This window comes from Urocampus carinirostris, chromosome 20, assembly GCF_059441175.1.
Source record: "Urocampus carinirostris isolate Australia breed hairy pipefish chromosome 20, RoL_Ucar_1.0, whole genome shotgun sequence".
NCBI lineage: Eukaryota > Metazoa > Chordata > Actinopteri > Syngnathiformes > Syngnathidae > Urocampus > Urocampus carinirostris.
Genome location: NC_142368.1, coordinates 2,676,443 through 2,695,802, shown reverse-complemented (window position 1 = coordinate 2,695,802; position 19,360 = coordinate 2,676,443). Strand labels below are relative to the sequence as shown.

Sequence of the window (19,360 nt, the reverse complement as noted above, 5' to 3'; positions counted from 1 at the left end):
TGTTGTTTTTGTCTTATCCTTTAGTAGTTTGTGTAATCTTACTGTACTTACTGTTGTATTTAGTAGTATTTCAGTTGTAATATTTCCTTAGTATAATTTTTTGGTATAATAGTATTACTGTACTAGTATTTTTGTGTTAATTCTAATATTTTTATTTTCAGAATGGAAGTAACTACATTTGATATTCAGTTTTGTAGTAATATTGTCGTATTTTTTCTGTATTTCTGTGGTAGTATTTTAATTGTAGACACATAAGGGAACAATTAGGGTCAAAGTTGGTACACCTGAAAAACGTTTTTTAGTATTACTTTAATTACTATTTCATACATTGTCACTATATTTTGACCTTTTTTGTTTGGGTGCATGTGGCCCTTGGGCAGTAGTTTGCTAACCACTGCTTCAAATAATACACATCGTCCCTTTAACAAGCACTACCACCTTCACAACACACGAAAGCGCTGTAACTCCTTATCCCGCTTGATCATATTAACGTGCATTAATACCTCCTTACCGCACGGTGGCGCTGTCGCAACTTTTTACGCTCGATTAACAACATCCGCCCCAGTAGGTCCACAACGAGACAGTTCAGGAAAGGAGCAACAAGGTTTCGACATGAATAATAACCCTGTTGTCATCGTTTCCGCGGCAAGGACGCCAATTGGTATGTTTAATACATTTTAAACACTTGTTTCATTCATAAAAAGGCGATTTTATTACTATACGCGAAGTATTTTCCGTTTAGTGAAGTTAATACGGATGTCGCGTTATTTCGTCGTTTTCTTGATTTGAGTTTTATTCTATAAAAAAATCTTTTGCGAAAAATATGACATTAAACTTATTTTACATGTGTCAGGTTTTAAACAAATGTCATTTCCCCCCATCAATTGAGTAAACGTGGAATCAATCAGTAATATAGTGACGTTCGATCATGCGGTGTTCCTATTGGCTGCGTGGTCTGGGTCGAAGACAGTGATTGGTCTGTTGCTCAAAAGCTCATGATATTACGTTCGTACGATGTCGAAAGTTGTCGTTCTTTCGAATTAATTCACTAAAAAATGTTAAAGATAATTTATTAATCATATGCTAATCTTTTGATATAATATATCTACTGAATTGAGTATAGTTGAATTAAATACAATTTGTGAGACGTTCGATCATGCGGTGTTCCTATTGGCTGCGCTTTAAGGTCTGGCCTGGGTCGAGGGCTGTGATTGGTCTGTTGCTCATAGGGCCATGATCTGATTCTTGTACGATGTCAAATATTTGTCATGTTCTTGATTTAATAAACAAAATGTATAATGTCAAACATGAATGGAAATCGAGGAAGCTTTAATAGTTTAATTTTGTATTTCATTGCCATTATTTATTGCATGATTGAAATAATAACCTATATGTTTCAATGTAGTTGTCCCCCCTTTTTGGACCTGGTTGTTTAATGAGCACATTTCCCACATTCTTAGGAGTCTTGAACAGCTCACTTTCTAGGGCTAGGGGTTAGAATTGGGACCTACAGGGTAAACATGCCAAAAGTGTTTAAAGGGAAAAAACAAGATGAAAAAGATGTCAGGATGAATAAGCAAAACTATTCAAAAGGTCATGCTTGGAAAGTGGTTTTTGTTAAGAGGTTAAGGTATAGTTGGTATTTGGGGTGAAGAGCAAGGGTATGTTGGGTTTAGTGGGTTAGTGTTTGTGTTGAGGGGTGGATTTGGGTCGTGTAGGGTTAGGGCAGGGACGTCAAACTCGTTTTAGCTGGGGGCCACAAATGCTATAAAAAAAACCTCAAAGGGGCCGGACAAGTAAGTTTAGAAAAAGAGAGAGGGAGAAAAAGAGAGAAAGAAGCAAGGAAAGAGTAAGTTATAAACAGATAAGGAGAAAAAGGGAGACAGAGTAACAGTGAGAGAACAAGAGCAGAATTGAGATATGAGTGGAGAAATAGAGAAATAAAGAAAAAAGAAGGGAATAAAGAGAAAGATAAAAAGAATGAGAAGCAAAACAGCAGAGAAAGTAGAAGAGTGAGCAGGGGAAAAGAGACAAAGTGAGGTGAGAGAGGGATCAAAAAAGGGGGGAGAAAGAGAGGGTGAGAAAGAGAAAAATAGAAAGAAAGAAAATTACAGCGTAAGTTACAGAGAGAGACAATAGAACGAGAAATAGTTGGAGAGTGAGAGAGAAATAGAGAAAAAAGAGAGAGGAGAAAAAAATAAAAAAGAAGAAAGTGAGAGAGAAATCGAGAAATTCTACCAAAGTTCTTTTGCAAGTGTTAACTGGCTTGGGTGACATCCCGTAGAAATATTTAAAACTACAGCTCATTTTTCTCTAGCACTTCTCTCACTGTTGTCTTGCGGGTCGGATTTAAAGAATTGGTGGGCCGAGGGGGTAAAGGTAGGGTAAGATATTAAGGTTAGGGCTAATGTCTACTGTGTTTAAAGTCACAAGTTTTTGTACAGGCCTTAATTACAAGGTTGGGAGTTTAGGGTAAGGGGTTAGTTTTAGGGGCTAGGGTTTCGAAGATTAGGACTAGGGGGTTAATATGCCCTGTGGTGATCAAAAATATCATATGAATGTATTTTTTCCTCTATCATGTTTATTTCTTGTATATATAAAATAATAATCCTTCATGAGTCGTTTATTCCTCGATCGAGGTGTTTAATGGTCAAATTCCCCACACTCCAAAGGGTCCTTGAACGGGTCCCTTTCCACGGTTCCGCTGCACGATCTGGGCTCCGCGGTCATCAAGGAAGTCCTGAAACGGGCTTCCCTCAACCCGGAAGATGTGTCTGAAGTCATCATGGGCCACGTCCTTACTGCAGGTATTGCCAAGGACAACAATAAATAGAAGCAGACAAACGGACAACTCAATTTGATTTTTTTCTGTCCCGCGGTCGCAAAAGGACACGGGCAGAACCCGGCGCGGCAGGCCAGCGTGGGGGCCGGCGTCCCCTATTCGGTGCCGGCGTGGAGCTGCCAGATGGTTTGCGGATCGGGACTGAAGGCCGTGTGCTTGGGGGCTCAGGCCATCAAGACCGGCGACGCCGCCGTGGTGGTGGCGGGGGGCATGGAGAGCATGAGCAGGGTCAGGATTTTGGATCGTTTTTCTCCAAAACTTCTCCACGGTCGCTAAACGATTTGACCAAAGTGATTTTCCAATCGGGCACAGATGGTGTCGTGTTCCTCCCCACGATTATACCAACATATTGCAGAGGGACTTGAGAAATTGAACCTCAAAGTTGACCCGTCTGGCTCGTTTCCTCTCGAGCTGTGACACCATTGACGGACGACACTTACAATAGGCGAATCCCATTATCACAACATGTGAGGCGAGCTCTGAAACAGAAATCGATCGTAGCGAACAAAATTTCTCACAAATTTGTAGTTTGTGTTCAAGACCCTTCTTTTGTAGCTGTGTTGGATCTAATGATCAGTTTCTACCCCTTTTTAATAGAGGTCATTTTGCAATTTTTCATTATGAAGGGTGGGTAGCTTGTCAATTGGGAACGGGTCATACTAAAAAGTGATGGAGTGAATTTGTTTACTGTGGTGGAAAATATGTTCCAGTGAAAATATCTGTCTGGGTGCATCGTTTATTTTCTGTATTTGGGATTTACTTCAGTACGGAGATGTCAAACTCATCGTATCTCCGAGACTGGATCCTATCTTTCTGTTCTGAGTTGGGCATGATCGGTAACAGAAGGTCAACTCCCAATTTCTAGCTTTTTGTTTTTTTAGTATCACGCTTTAGCATTCAGCCTGCATTAAGTAACCTAACATTACATATTATGATGACTGATTAGGGAAAATAATTTCATGTTTGGCATTGAATTTGTAAACTAGTTTGTTTTAACAGTTGAGTGAAAGTAGTTTTACACTCGAACCAACTCGCCGAGCTACACAAACATCACTGAGCTCTTGCGTTAGGAAAGAGTTTCATTTGATTAAAAAAAATTGTTTGATAGAAATTAACTAGGGCACGGAGGTTCAAGGTCCGTCCCGTGGGCTAGTTATGGCCTGTGATCATATTTTAACTTGTGTGCGGCTGCTGTCATAAAATTATTCATATGTGGCCTCCACCCCAGTACAAAAAACACTTACACCAAATGGCAGTACAGTAACCCTTTGGATCAATTTGCCCTTGGCTTACTGTGGGATAATATCCCACCACATTTCCAGCATAGCGACTGTAAATAAAAAAGGAAAGATGGCTGTGAGGGCTGCCGCTTCCAGGACAAGTAGGATTTTTTTTTACCAAATCTGGTAAGCAGAAAAGTTTGGATACCCCTGACCGAGACACTCGTTTTTTTAAATATATTTACATACGAATTTATGGCCGCGACCCCCACCAGTTGTCACGAGGAGTTCCTGTGTCAGTCTGTATATGAAATTAGCAGGATATAAACAATACATCTTGGTACATTTGATGTATTTCCTGGTGACCTCACAGCTCAGGATGTCAGAAACAAGACAGCCCGTCTCGAATAAGAATTGGATTATACCTGTGAAATTTATGTCTTTGAATTTTGCACGTTTAAGAATTTGGTATCACCTTCAAGGCCCCACACGTGGTACACATGCGATCCGGACTGAAAATGGGCGACGCCGCCCTGCGGGACTCCATGGTGGCCGACGGCTTGACGGACGCTTTCTACGGCTACCACATGGGGGTCACAGGTACGCACGTTGGAGATGACTGCCACGATATTGCTTGACCCCCCGTTCAACACGCCCCCCGCAGCGGAAAACGTGGCCAAGAAATGGGACGTGAGCCGAGAGGCGCAGGACGCCTTCGCCGTTCGCTCGCAAAACAAGACGGAAGCGGCGCAGAAGGCGGGGCATTTCCTGCACGAGACGGTCCCGGTTCTGGTTCCGGCCAGGAAAGGTGGGTGACCAAATTTAAGACGTTCACTATTTCTTATATTTTCCTGGGTAAAAAAAAAAGGCTACAGGGTTCATACAGGTGCTTGAGCATTTTGAGCCAAGTGCTTGTAAATGCTTGAAATTGTTGCCATGTCTGTTTCAAAATTGTCAACTAAATGAATCCCCGGCCAGGAGAGACCCCAAGCCTCCTTCCCCACCATAACATTGCTAAGCCACATATTTAACACAAATAAAAGTAGATTTTATTATCAATTGTACAAATGTATAAATATACACTATATACATAAGGGTAGTTATTATCAGGGATGTGATTTGACCAAAGTGAAATTATCTGAAAATTAGCGGGGGGGGGGGGGGGGGGGTGATTGCTAGCTGGGGGGGGGGGGGGGGGGGAAACCAGGTAGGACCAGGGCAGTAAAAAGTACAATAAGTATAGGCCCTACAGTAAAGTGTTGGTGTAATGTACACATGAAAATCTATTATTGTAATTGTTAAATATTTATGGCCATTTTTATTACGTTATAATATTTTCGAAAAAAATGGGAAAACTGTCAAATAAATTTGAAAAGTTTACCACCTACCTCAAAATTCACGACTCTATCAGCAACTGGTACAGGTTGTTGGGGTGGATCACGTCTCTTTATTACCGCTTCCGATTGTGATGTCAATAAGGGATGGAGGCCGTAAAGTTTTGGAGTTTTCGTTTGGGCACCGAAACTTCCAGCGATGGAATAATTTGTCGTTCTTGACTGGAGTTCTTTCACGTGTTTTTTGCTCTTTGCGTGACTTTCAAGAGCTTTGAAACCTCTCCCACCATAGTCGATGGTATCATGACACCAAATGCAAAGTGCTTTCCCGGCACGATCGATCTTCCGAATAAAGTCATTGAACAAATTCGTCACAGTCTTCTTTCCAACATTCGTAGATAATTCCTTCTCCAACCAGTCCCATCGAAACTTGTTTTTTACAATCTTATCAATTTCTTTAGCTCGCGGAGCATCTTTGCGTTCGATCACGGACATCTTTCTTTAAACACCCGGCAAAAACGTGTGAGAAATGAACAATGGCACACTCCTATAACAAGCGCGTTTATTGGTCAACACGAGACTTCAACCAATCGCAAGTACGTTTCATTTCAGTTACGGAAACACTCAAATGGCATGCTGTCGAGACGAAATCGTTTTTTTTTACCAATTAAAACACCGGAAATTTTAAAATTTTATTTTTGGAGATAAAAAAAGCGGAATTCCGCGAATTAGCGGAAAAATCACATCCCTGTATTATGTGGGTTAATGAGAAGACATGGGTCGCCAACAAATGATTTCATATCTAGTTGCACAGTGAATCCCTAAGGGTTGTTCAATTCAAGGTGAACCGTCCCCTGAGCCGTGCCTCTATTGTTTTTTTCTCATCTATGTCAGTCTCTGCGCACCTTCGCAGCAAGTCACGAGTCATGGCAAAAACGCCACCCCTTGCCTAAAACTGCCCTCCTGTGGCTTTGCTCTGCCATTGCATCTCTTCCCCGGTGATTAATAGCAGTTGATTTAGTTTGTAGGACGTTGTCCTAAGAAGCGTGTTGCACCCAAGGATGACATGCACAAAATAGAGGTAGCATTTCCCTGTGCTAAACAATGGGAAGAACTTCCTGCAACTGAAAATGTAAGCTAGCTATTACACGTATCACTTGATTTTACACACATCCACAAATAGATTTGTGATTTAATCAAAATCTAAACACGCAAGTCTTGAGAAAATATTTATAATTAATAAAATATATATACAATCCTATTTAACGTTTTCAGGGGCGGTTGAAGTGAAGGCGGACGAGTACCCTCGGCATGGCAGCCATCTTGAGAGCATGTCTAATCTCAGGCCTTGCTTCCTTAAAGACGCCAGCGGCACTGTTACTGCAGGCAATGCCTCAGGTGAAGCACTATTTTCCCCCAATTTTATTAACACTCCACTTATTGAAACATGAATATTTTGTTTGTTTGTTTGTTTGTACATGATTCAAATTGAATCTTTTCTTCCGGCGCCGTCACGAATGGCAGCCACTCCAGCAGCTCCCGTGTTATTTTCGATTGTTCTCAGCTCAGGGATGCTGCTGGAAATGTGAATTTCCCTTCGGGGATGAACAAAGTATCTATCTATCTATCTACACAAACTCTCTCCCTCTTTGTCCCCCCCTTTTTTCTTTGTTTCCCTCTCTCTGCATCTTTTTCTTCCATTCTTTTTAAACCTCGCTCATCTTCATTGTTTTTATTTTCTTGCCTTCTTTTTCCCTCCCTCCTTTATATGCACTAGCTTTCATGAGTTCTACACTCGTTTTAGTGTTATCTGTGGTGTTCCACAGGGGTCTGTACTTGGTCTCTTTCTTTTCAGCATTTATACGCTTCTGTTAGGTGATATTATTTGGAAGAACCATTTAAATTTCTATTGCAATGCAGATGACACTCAACCTTTCCATTAAACTAGAAATTTACCAAGCTAATAGATGGGTCTCACTTAACTTCTTGCACCTCAACCCTGAAAAACTGAAATGTTTATTATTGCTCCAGCTCATGTCATGGTAGTTTGTGCAGCCTTTTTGAATAAGGGCTATACAAATAAACATGAGCTGGTTGCAGGCCTAAACCCTGCCATTGTTGAAGATAAGACCAATTTGTTGAATAGTCTTATACGTGTTCAAAGAAATGCAGGAATCAAAATGACATAAGAGGGAGTTCTTTTATTGATACACAATTTCAACAAGAGACTCAGCCAATCAAAGATATGCGTGTGTCTTTATAGTTTTCAACATAGCACGTGTGCCCGGTTTGGCGTACATGCCCAGGGTTCCGTCTTTATTTGGAAGTGTTTGAGTTTATGCCAGTTTATGTCACCTTGCCCTTTGCCGTTATCTGTTGTCCTCCTTTGAGGAGGATTGTTTATACTAATTCGTCCTTCGACACCTTCGCGAGATGTAAACAACATTTCTCCTAACTGTAAGCAAGTCTTTCTACATTTCTTTCTAAATGTATGCAAATCTATTCTACAAATGCAAGTTTATTTTCTACAACACCATGAACTGCTAATGTTAGCCTCCACAGCGAATTCCTGCATGTAGCGTTTCACAAGTACCGTGTTTAAGGACTCTTCTACATTTGTTTCATTTTCTAGCCACTTGCCTGCAGGCAATGGCTCACCACTATTGTTAGAGCAAGCTTTATTTACACAGCGCAGCTATTTTAGCCTAACCAGCTGCTCATCTTGGATTCCCCCCACCATTTACTTCTCTAGCGACGCCCATAAGCCACATGGCTGTATCTGTATCGTTCACTGCTCGCCTCGTTATTGCTAGCTGCGGCAATTTGAATTGATGTTATTACACTGTCCCTTTAAACTATTTTCAAGGGCTCGGCCGTGGTTGATAGCAGATTCTATTATCGTTTTATCAGTAATTATTCAACAGTTTAAGTGCATTATGTCCCCGTTGCTTTCCTCCATTAGAGGGCATTGGTGTTACCGCAACGTTACTGTACTTTTTTTACACATTGTCGCTTTAATGCCTCGTTTGTAAACGTCTGCAGGTATCAACGACGGCGCCGCGGCCGTCGTGCTCGTGAGCCAATCGGACGCGTCGAGGCGGGGCTTAAAAGCCATGGCCCGGATCGTGTCTTGGGCCCAAGCTGGGGTGGATCCCTCCGTCATGGGGACCGGGCCTATTCCCGCCATCAGGAAAGCCGTAAGAACATCTTGATTTGGGGTCTAATTGATAGAATTGATTTCCTAAATGGGAGGTTAGCAACAGACAGCTGTGAGCTCACTATTATTTTCTCCCTTTTGTTTGACAGCCTGTCATAAGGATTAGATCAACTTTACATTTTCGGTGTGGTCCAATATGACTAACATTTTGTGTTTCGCGACCTTCTTCCTAGGTGGAGAAGGCGGGTTGGCAACTGGACCAAGTGGACCTCTTTGAAATCAACGAGGCCTTCGCGGCTCAAGCCGTGGCCGTGGTCCGAGACCTGGGACTCGACGAGGAGAAAGTGAACGTGAGCGGCGGCGCCATTTCCCTGGGGCACCCCATCGGAATGTCGGGCTGCAGGATCCTGGTCACTCTTCTGTACTCGCTTCAGAGGACAGAGGGAAAAAGGGGCGTGGCTGCACTCTGCGTCGGAGGCGGGATGGGTGTTGCCATGTGCCTGGAGAGGATCTGATTAATTGTTCCACATGCCAAATATCACTAGTCCAGGGGTCAGCAACCCAAAGACACTTCAAATAATTCATACATGAATTACTCATTTCATAATGTAAACAGCATTTAGACTCATTTTCACGTTTTTTTTTTTAATCAATGCAAACTAAATGGCTCCTATAACATTTATTAAGCTACTTTTTGTGACTAGTTAGCGCAAAAGGCACTCTGATAGGAATTTCTGAAATAGCAACTTAACTCAATGGCTTAAATGTAAGGGAGCTAGCCAAGAGTAAAAAGTTAACCTCTTAATAAATAAAAATGCAGGAAGCTCGTTAAACTTAAAAAAAGCTGCTTATTTTTGCTAGTCTGCGTTTTGAAAAATAGTAAATGTACGATACGCTTTAAGCTATACAATTCTTTTAATTGCTTGAATATAACCTTGACCTGATGACTTTCTAAAATATAAACTGATGTCAATTTTAAGTTAAACCAATAACTGCACTTGTGGGTGCTACATAAGAGACCCCTGGGCTAGAAGACAGTTAAAAATTGCACTGCTAAAATTGTCAAACTGGATTTTTAATCCATATTAAAAAAATGTTTATCAAACTGTATATAGTTGATCATTTATACCTGCGAGTTTGGCAAAATGTCCTTCCTAAAGCTAGTAAATAAATTCCAAATAGCAAAGCACTGTTGAAATGATAAACGAATGACATCAATGGTTTTTGATGATAACCATGAGTTAGCTCAGGAGGTAGAGCGTTCGTCTCGGGATGAAGGGATCCCAGTTCGAACCCCGGCTCGTCCGTGTTACATGTCGAAGTGTCCTTGGGTAAGACACTGAACCCCTAATAACCCCAATAAGCAGATTAGTGCCTGACATGGCTGCAAGGCCGCTATTGGGAAATGCGGAGCACAATGTAAAGCGCTTTGGGAAGTCAATGACTTGAAAAGCGCTATTTAAACGCAAATCATTTCATTTCATTTTTATTAAGTGGCAAAGAGGAAAAGGAGTGTGGGCAGGGGGAAATTCGGGGACTCAGTAAACAGACAAAGTGCAAAGGTGACACACCTTCCGACTAACCCTCGAGCGATCCCGAGCGCACGGCGTCCTGGTAGGACTGTCCTCCCTCTTTGGGCTCGGGGAACAGTTTGATGAGGTCGTCGATACGCAGGATGGTAATGGCCGCCTCCGTGGCGAACTTCAGACTCTTGGTCTTCACCACGGTGGGCTCGTACACGCCCGCCTGACGACTGTCCCGCGGCTTGCCGTTGAGGAGGTCCAATCCGATCCTGACCCCGGCGACAAAAGGAGAAAATATACATTACGCCCCCCCTCCTCTTAAATCCCCCCGCGTAGATGATCTAGGAGACTCACCACTTGAGATTCTTGCGTTCGGGATTGACCTGCGCCTCGTTGTGGAAGGCCCTCAGTTTGGCCACCAGGTCCGTCGAGTCCTGCGCCGCGTTGACGGCGAGCGTCTTGGGGATGACCAATAGCGAGCGGGCAAACTCGGCGATGGCCAGCTGCTCTCGGGAACCCTGAGCGCCCGGAAACCACACGTCACTTACCCCTTCCTCCTCCGAGGCCTCGCTCGTCGCCTTACCATGCTGGTGGCATAGTTCTCCAGGTAGATGGAGAGCGCGGCCTCGACGGCGCCACCTCCGGGCACCACCGACTTGGACTCCAGCACTCTTCGGACCACGCAGAGCGCGTCGTGGAGGGAGCGCTCCATCTCGTCGCACATGAAGTCGTTGGCGCCGCGCAGGACGATGGAGGCGGACGTGCGAGCTTTGGTGCTGTGTGGACGCAAAGCCGATCGATTATGGGTGAGGGAATACGTGCAAATATAGACATTATCGATACCACCGTCCTAGGATCTAATACTTCAACCAATTTCCTCACCGAGCAGCCGCTCTTAAGTAACTTATTGCCTGACACACTGAGCACCACTCCTTACCCAGGGTTCCTGCAGCTTAAGGCAAGTCTTTTGAAAACAAATTCAAGTCACATTTCTTGCACGCAATACATTGTGCCTCGTACAAATAACGTGGCCAAAATTATAAGACTTAGGTTTAATTCAGACTCGGTCCAAAATAAAGCTGTCTACAGTCGCTATGTGAATTGTGGGTAAACCCAAGAAATTTAAATGCTCCAAAAAAAAAAAAAAAACCCATCACCATTTGCTTCATTCTGATAATCACCTGGTGCTACAAGAATTAAATCAGAAGTTTATTAATAAGAATTATATTTGTGTGAACTTATTTAATGTAGTCAGATTTTAGCCATTTTAATGCTAATAATTTTTTTTACTGATGTATTCAATGCCTTTTAACCTCAGTACCTGGCCTGCCAGGCAGAAGCCGCTCAAATCCATAGACTCACCACTACCGAGGGATAGAAATGACAGAGGCAAACCAAAGGTGCAGCACAGGCTTTTTCTCAACTACAGAGAATGAAAATGCCAGGTAAAAAATTGCAGAATAAAGCTGTATGCTGCTGTGGTAACAACGCAAATTTACATAAACTCATTAAAAGGCTCCCTTTGCCGAAATTAAATGTGTACCAGTTCCTGAACATGGTAATCTTTTGTCACTATGGAAACAAATCAAATGAGGGTAAATTAACACTATTTGCATTACTAACTTTGGCTTCACATTATGCACTAAATGGGTTATTTGCCTTGTTGACATTTTTATACAGTAAGTCTTATCATGACATTGCCCCTCAGTTTGACTATTGGCTTTTGTTCAGAACCCGCTGTAAAACAATTTCTAATTATTGTATAATACTTAGTTTACACTGTAGTTAAAAAAGTCAAACATTTTAGTTTTGTTAGATAGACTTATTAAAATCTGTCATACATCATATTTTGTTATGTTAAAGTTGTCCTCTTCAACAAATCCATGTAAAAAATGCTTAGTTTTTATACCGATCCACGTTCAATAAGTCCAAATTGCTAAGTGAGAGGAAAACATGAACGTCAAACAAGGGGGCAAACTAACAACTGTATATTTACTTGGATCAAGTTGATACCCACCACTAGCTTCAATGACTACCTAACTAGCTAACTTTACGATTGCTTACTTCTTGACAAGGATGAGCTCGTCATCACAGATGCGTTCCTGCACCACCTCCTCTGCCTGCCCCAACATGGTGGCCTCGAACGACTCCTCCCCCTCCAGGTTGGTCAGAGACGGGCAGACGACAGCTAATAAAGAACCAAAAAAAAAAAAACATGATATCTAGATTTCTTTTTTTTTTTTTTAATCCCGGTGTCAAAATCTAACGTCGCCCTTACCGCCCGTTGCCTTGGCGATGTGCCTGAGATCCCTTTTGAGGACCCGCCTGACGGCCATGGCGCCCGCATCCACAAAGTACTTCAGGCACATGTCGTCGATGCCGCCGGTGGTCAACACCACGTTGGCGCCCGCCGCCAGGATCTTCTGGATACGCTCCTTGGTGATGTCTGACTCTCTGTGGAATATATATATAACGATTGAGTGGCAGTGGGTGGCGCTATAACAAGAGTGACACAAATCTCTAAAGAGGTACAATTTTTTGGGGGGGCTATTAACAGGTTTTTTTTCCCCATAACCAAATTCAAGCACTTTAAGGACTTTTTAAGCAAAATTTTCATTATTTTTCCAGAACTATTCAAATAAAAAAAGCCAATGCCTATTAAAAACGGGACCTTAGTTCCAAACCAAAGCTCTAGCCCTTACTATTTTGTAAAGCCTAAAATCAGTTTAAAATCCCAATTTGCAGCACAAACCTTAGCTCTACATCTAACCCAGTTTCAAAACATATTCTAGAACACTACATTCAGTTTAGAACCCCACCATGAAGTTCAAATCCCAACTCTTAACCCTAAAACTACATCTTTAATTGCGTGTGTGAATGGGTAAGTGTGTAGCACATTGTACAGCGCTTGGGGAGGTCTTCAATGACTTAAAGCGCTATATAAATGCACAACATTAACCTTACTCTAGCTGTAACCCCAACCCTTAATTATGTTTAATACCCTAATAAGGAGCCTGAAGCTTAGTGACAGATTAATTTTTGATATTAATCTTTGGCTGATATGAGAGTCAAGGAAGATGCAGGTTTGATATCAACAGGAGGCCCCCAGTAGCCGCGGGGAGAAAAACGGACCCACTCCTTCGAATGACTCCTCTTTCTCTTCGTGGCCCAGTGACGATTGTTTTTATTTAGAAGAAGTCAAGCAGTTGTAAAAACATACCATGATGAGTTTCCTGTACCCTTCAAAATAAAGACTGAAAGTATGCACGTTTTTAAACAGAATCATATAAAAGAGTAGAAAAATAGAGAATAAGTAATAAAAATAGTATGAAATCAAGTATATTCCATCAGAACCAAGTTAAAAATTACAAATACATCTGAGTTAAAAACTTTATGCTAACAACTCAACGCTACCGGTTCTCTATCAACATCTTCCAGATCAATCACAACTCTTACAATTGACGCGGGAATTGTCTAGTTGGCTATTAGTTTAGTGTGCATTTATAAAAACTCTATTACTATGTAATTAACAAGTTGTAGTTAGAGACCAGGTTTAAATAGGCTCAAATCTAGTACATCTGCTTTGGATAAGGGCACAGATTGCTTTTCTTCCTTCTTTAGGAGGCATTTTATAAGGATTTATCATATATTTTAGGACAGTTATCGTTTACAGATTTTTCAGGCCAGTTAGAAAACAAACTTCCTGGGGATTTTTTTTAAACAGCTGCTGCAGAGCAGAAAGGGTAAGAGCAAGACAGGTGCTGTTAAGGAAGGCAGAGTTCACAATGAACAAGAAAGGTTTAACATTTAATATGCTTTGATTATGTATAAAATTAGCATGAACTGACCATAGAAAATGCAAAAGAAAATTTTAAAGAACCTGGGCTGGCTGATAAAGAAGGAAAGAACCGCTATACGTATACTTTGCATTGGTGAATCGATGGCAGGATTTCAGATACAGAAAAAGCAGGTGACTTAAGACAGGGTAGACAACAGAGCAAGCAGATGGCTGAAGTGTTTCCATTGTGCAGGTGTGGCTTACGCACAAAACATTACTTAAAAAATTTAACGTGTGCTTATATTGCAGCTAATAGTCTGTAAATGTCTGTATTTGAAATATTATTTGATCGACTAAACAAATCCTTATCAGACAGATTTAGACAAGAAAAATGTTTGCAACCTTTGTCGAATCTGGTCCAGCTTCTCCGGGTCATTGATGACAACTTGGACACCCATCTTCATTTTTGTCTTCTGCAGGTTGAAATCCAGGCACGCGATCTTAGCGTTGACGATGCGCTTCGTCATGCCTGACCACAAAAATAACGTGTTCCAGTTTGAGCTTCTGGAAAACGGCTTAAGGTTTTATTTGTCTGACAAGGGGAGAGTTCCCACGGCCGACAAAGCGCCGTGAATGTCCTCCCCAAACCAAATCTCTTTATCCTACGCGTATCACTGCCGGCGTCACGGCAGCAAAAAAATAAAATAAAATGGGACGACCGTGCCACCTTTCTTGCCGCTTACCTTGCGAGCCCACAGTGCAGTTGAGCGCGTAGCCGTTGACCAAGAAACTTTCTTTCTGGCTGCGTCCGTGCGCCTTCAGCACGTTGACCGACTTGATGGGGTACCTCGCCGTTCCTTTGCCGTCCGTATACTTGACCGCCATGGTGGCGTCCACCACCATATTGGCGAAGAAGTCTGCGTCTCTGAGGACCCTCCGTCAAGGCGACAAACCCCAAAACGTTTCTTCGACGAACTCTCGAACCACAAAAGGATACACTCCGATGATCTTGGAGGACATGGAGGTCTTGGCCGCGTTGATCAAGCACTCCCGGCCCAGATCTTCGGTTCCGATGGTCAGGTTCTCGTTGATGTAGCGGACCGCCTCCCTGGAAGCGAAAGGGAAACAGTCGGTGCCGAGCTGGCGTTAAGGGACCGACCTTTTGATCTCACTTGCAAGCCAGACGGTAACCGCTGATGACCGAGGTGGGGTGTATCTTCTGCTTGACCAGCTCGTCGGCGCTCTTCAACAACTCTGCCGCCAGGATCACCTAAATCCGAAATTCCCACTTAAATATTCCTCCAAATATGCTTACATTACCCGTCTTCATCTCCAGTCGGTGTTTAAACAACACTAGCCAACGAGGCACAACTTGTCAATTAAATCCATCGATCATCTGCACCGCTTATCCTTACAAGGGTCATGAGACAACTTTTCGATTCAAATACAAGATCGTCTTTGTCAGTAACAGAAAATGCCTATAAAATTGACTTGCAATGTCGGTTATAAAAGTTTAAAACAAACCGTATAGTTGTAAAAATACAGTACACGCCTTTTAAAAAAGAAAATTCTCACAATTTTAGCATATTGAAAGAAAGGTGAACAATTTAAAATGAATCTTTTTATTTCGGTTGAAACAAAACTAATGTCAAAACGAAATCTTGCTTCACAATTTGATCAATTGTTGAGTGTATGTTATATTAATCACATATTTGTACAAACTACAAAAATCGCAGTGTATACAAGCAGGTATTCACTGGTGGTTAGTTATAATTAATTTCCTTTACTTTTGAGAATTGCCTTTTTCTTTTTTCCTTAAAACAGCTGTCGCTATATTAGAATAAGATGTCAGTTTGTCCCCACCCCAAAAAATATACATTTCTCTTGACAATTATTGAATGCCCTTTGTTGGTTATCACATTCAATTATCAAGAAATGCACTAGATTTTATTTTGGAAAAAGGTCCGAGCTAACCCCTATTTGTTGAGTTTTTCAACACATATCGTCACATTAAGTGCCAAATAAAAGCGACAATTTGATTCAATTTGAGTGTACCAATAACAGTATAACTAAATGTTCCATCATAAATAAACCAAATATCCAATAAAAGATCTTGTATAATTATTTATAAATGCATAAGAGGGAATTGAATAGGACTTTATGTATTGCTAAGGTATCAGGTGAGACTTTCAAATCAATTAATTTTGACTCCCGGCTGGCTCCTCTGACAAATTTCAAGTGTTTCCGCCGTTTCATTAGAGGCAGCGGTAATTGAGCCGCTCAACCTCTTCAGACACAGGCAGAAGTTTCTCTCTCCTGTTAGCATAGCCACGAGTGCCACGGAATCAGGCAAACACGTGGTACTAAAAACAGGAATTGTCACAAGGTTGTCCCCACCCGGTTCCGACCTAGAACCTCTCAACTCACCACAGACGTGGTCCCGTCCCCAACTTCTTTGTCCTGCAGGTCGGCCAGTTCGCAAAGGACCTTGGCGGCAGGGTGCTCCACTTCCAAGAGCTTCAGGATGGTGGCGCCGTCGTTAGTGATGGTCACGTCCTACGGGAACATTTGATCGATAAATCAATGAAGAAAAGGATAAAACAATGATATGTGGAAGAGAATTTACCCCTATGTCATCCACCAGCATTTTGTCGAGGCCCACTGGTCCAAGAGAGCTTTTGACGATATTAGCGATGGATGCGGCAGCCATGACTGAAATTACAAAATAAAAATACTTAAAGAACATATCTTAATACAGCAGAACCCTGGAACCCAGCACTCTGCCTGGCAACATTTTCACTTCACGGTGTGCAATAAGATGTTTTTCAGCCACTGTTAAAATAATTTTCCCACTACACAACATTAACTTATTTTGCATAACCCAAAACATTAAAATTGCACTTTGAACACTGTGATGCCCGTTTATTTAGTGGTCAACGTCATTTAAAATGTCCATCTGCTAATAGTTTGCGTCACAGCGTCAAGAAAATGTCGTTATGTTACAAGCAGAATAAGCTCCAACGTTCCCTTTCTTCTTCGATCAGAATTCAGTGTGCTTTGTAAAGACTTTGAGAGTAAGCTATACAATACTGTATTTTGTGCTGTATTCAGGCTTGAAGTGATGCTAAAGGGAGAAGCAAAAACATAAGGAAAACGACACTTGCGATCATCAAGAAATAAAGGCACACAGAGGTGGAGCGCTCGTCTTGGGATCAAAAGATCACAGGTTCGATTCCCGGCTCCTCCGTGTTGTATATCGCAGTGTCCTTGGGCAAGACACTGAATCCCTAATGCCCCCAATAAGCAGGTCGGCGCCTTGCATGGCTGCTATTGGTGTGTGAGTGTGTGTGTGAATAGGTAAGTGTGAAGCACATTGTAAGGCGCTTTGGGAGGTCTTCATTGACTTGAAAAGTGCTTAGTAAATGCAGACCATTTACCATTACATCTCTTAGGAATATTGACGTAAATAACACAATTGGGACAATTATTTGAAATAAGAAGGCAAATAAGTCAAGAAGTTATCTAAAAACATGAATTTGAATCCCCTGTTTTCTAGCCACTAAGGGCTATGCATATAAAACGCCTTGACTCTGCATCTACCCAACTCAGCTCAACAAGGTCAAGTCGTCGTACCGATTTGACATGGATAACATTTTATATACATTTATTATGTTAATAATACGCAATTGTACGTACAATGCAACATTTGTAATGTTTTTATCTGTTATTATTTATTTCCTGACTTATACTATGTGAGGAATCCAGAGTGGTTAATTGATTGTGGCTTTTTGGTAAAAAATACATTTTTACATTTACATCGTCACACTTTCCCCATTACCAACTCACCCCTGCCCTTTACCAGAGAACGAAAAACGTATGTGGTCCCCTTAAAAAGTTGGGGGCCCCTTAAACAAGTCGAAAACATTCTGGAAAACCAGATAAACGGTGAATGAATCCCTAGTGCCCAGGATATGCAGGCTGCTGTTGCCGCTATCGGTGTGTGAGTGTGTTTGTGAATGGGTAAGCTATATAATTGCAGACCATTGTCATCTAGGGTTCAAACGGCATTGTCTGTAGTCTACAACGGGTTAATGACGTATCCCGGGAGCTACTTCAGTTATTTGTGATAATCAAAAATCGGGCATGCTCTTAATGAACATTTCAAAAGGACAGCAACTTAAAAGTCCATCACTAAATAAATAATATTTTAATAATAAAATTTGATTGATTGGGCAATGAAACACAAAGGCAACCACGATTTCACACCAAGACAGGCTTATTTTATCCATTAGAATAGTTAAAAGGGGGTATGTAAAACATTGGGAATAAAATAAAAAGAAAATGTAACTATAGAGTATTTTTATGTCATTTTTTACGATTAACGCCCGAGCATGACAGGGACTTTTAAGCTAGCGCTAGCATGCTAGCTCAGCACACGTGCTACACGCTAAATTAAAAACCCGGCCTAATTTAAAGGAGACTAAATAAATTAGAAAACCTCAAGTAGTTAACTGCGTAAACTTACCATTTTGTGTGCGAACAGACTCGCCAGTTGTTCGCTGGCCGAGCACATTTAACGGACCTTCCAGCAGTGACATATTGAATCGCTGACCACACCGCCGAGAGGAAAGAAAGCCGCTGCGCAAAGGGTTATGGGTAAGCAGGGTTTCCGTCGGAAATTTCGAGAAGAGATGTACAAACCGATCGATAAAGACACAAACATTTAAGTTCATTCGAAGAAAATAACCAGAATTGATTGTGTTTTCGGTGTTTGTTATACAAACGGTTTGAAAATGAATTCTTATCTAGTGTTACGTGCGCGTTGTATCAACTACAAATCCCATAAAACCTGCATTTCTTCTCGTAACCTGGCGGAGCGCTATCTGCTGGTTATTAAAATAAACTAAACATTAAAAACTTAAAACGTTTTATATGAATTCTGAATAAATTCAAAGCATTATTTTTGGGACTTGAAGAAAAGTAATCATGTCTAATCCTTCTTACGTACTAAATTGTATGAACTCCCGGTACATATCCCTTAAAGTTTTTTCTTCTTGAACGATTTGAGGGCGTCATCTACTGGTTATAAAAATTTATCAAAAAACGCTTGACGTTTTATACAAATTGTAAAATTATTTTTTAGAAGTAGTAATCAATTGGATGAATTTGGTGTATTTTGCAATACAAATACGAGCTAAATTCTATAAACTGCAAATCTCACAGAACAAATTTCGGTTTTGTATTCTGAAAGGGTGCCACCTGCTGGTTATAAAACGAAACTAAATTAAAAATAATAAAAACAAACATCAAGTTTGATTTTGATTATAAAATAGCCTACCGAATTTGTTGTGGATGAATTTGATGTTTGTTGAATAAATGTCCCGAAAAATAATCAAACGAGGATGAACTACACATCCCATAAAAAATGTACTCCTTGTAATTTTTTCTTCTCTACCCGGGAGTGCCGTGTCTAATCTCGTTGCATACAATGTTTCGCAACGTCGAT

General features: G+C 41.4%; 2 protein-coding genes across 2 annotated transcripts; one reads left to right on the top strand and one right to left on the bottom strand.

The window, feature by feature from the left end:
- The first annotated feature begins 386 nt into the window (after positions 1-386).
- Positions 387-9,181, top strand: acat2 (acetyl-CoA acetyltransferase 2). Its single transcript, XM_088324849.1, has 8 exons — positions 387-661; positions 2,673-2,807; positions 2,889-3,070; positions 4,545-4,662; positions 4,727-4,870; positions 6,672-6,794; positions 8,439-8,593; positions 8,787-9,181. The coding sequence occupies exons 1-8, from the start codon at positions 613-615 to the stop codon at positions 9,066-9,068; spliced, it is 1,188 nt and encodes a 395-aa protein (XP_088180975.1). The 5' UTR covers positions 387-612; the 3' UTR covers positions 9,069-9,181.
- An 830-nt stretch (positions 9,182-10,011) lies between these two features.
- Positions 10,012-18,548, bottom strand: tcp1 (t-complex 1). Its single transcript, XM_088324848.1, has 12 exons — positions 18,380-18,548; positions 16,481-16,566; positions 16,282-16,410; positions 15,027-15,124; positions 14,852-14,962; positions 14,598-14,779; positions 14,257-14,383; positions 12,355-12,530; positions 12,141-12,264; positions 10,660-10,852; positions 10,431-10,594; positions 10,012-10,345 (listed from the first exon to the last, which is right to left on the bottom strand). The coding sequence occupies exons 1-12, from the start codon at positions 18,450-18,452 to the stop codon at positions 10,132-10,134; spliced, it is 1,677 nt and encodes a 558-aa protein (XP_088180974.1). The 5' UTR covers positions 18,453-18,548; the 3' UTR covers positions 10,012-10,131.
- Between the last annotated feature and the right edge of the window lie 812 nt (positions 18,549-19,360).

Coding starts and splice junctions, on each gene's coding strand:
- acat2 (XM_088324849.1), top strand. CDS start 613: ATGAATAATAACCCTGTTGTCATCGTTTCCGCGGCAAGGACGCCAATT. Junction 662..2,672: donor CGCGGCAAGGACGCCAATTG/GTATGTTTAATA, acceptor CACACTCCAAAG/GGTCCTTGAACGGGTCCCTT. Junction 4,871..6,671: donor TCTGGTTCCGGCCAGGAAAG/GTGGGTGACCAA, acceptor TAACGTTTTCAG/GGGCGGTTGAAGTGAAGGCG.
- tcp1 (XM_088324848.1), bottom strand. CDS start 18,452: ATGTCACTGCTGGAAGGTCCGTTAAATGTGCTCGGCCAGCGAACAACT. Junction 14,963..15,026: donor GGTTACCGTCTGGCTTGCAA/GTGAGATCAAAA, acceptor TTTCGCTTCCAG/GGAGGCGGTCCGCTACATCA. Junction 10,346..10,430: donor GAACGCAAGAATCTCAAGTG/GTGAGTCTCCTA, acceptor CGCCGGGGTCAG/GATCGGATTGGACCTCCTCA.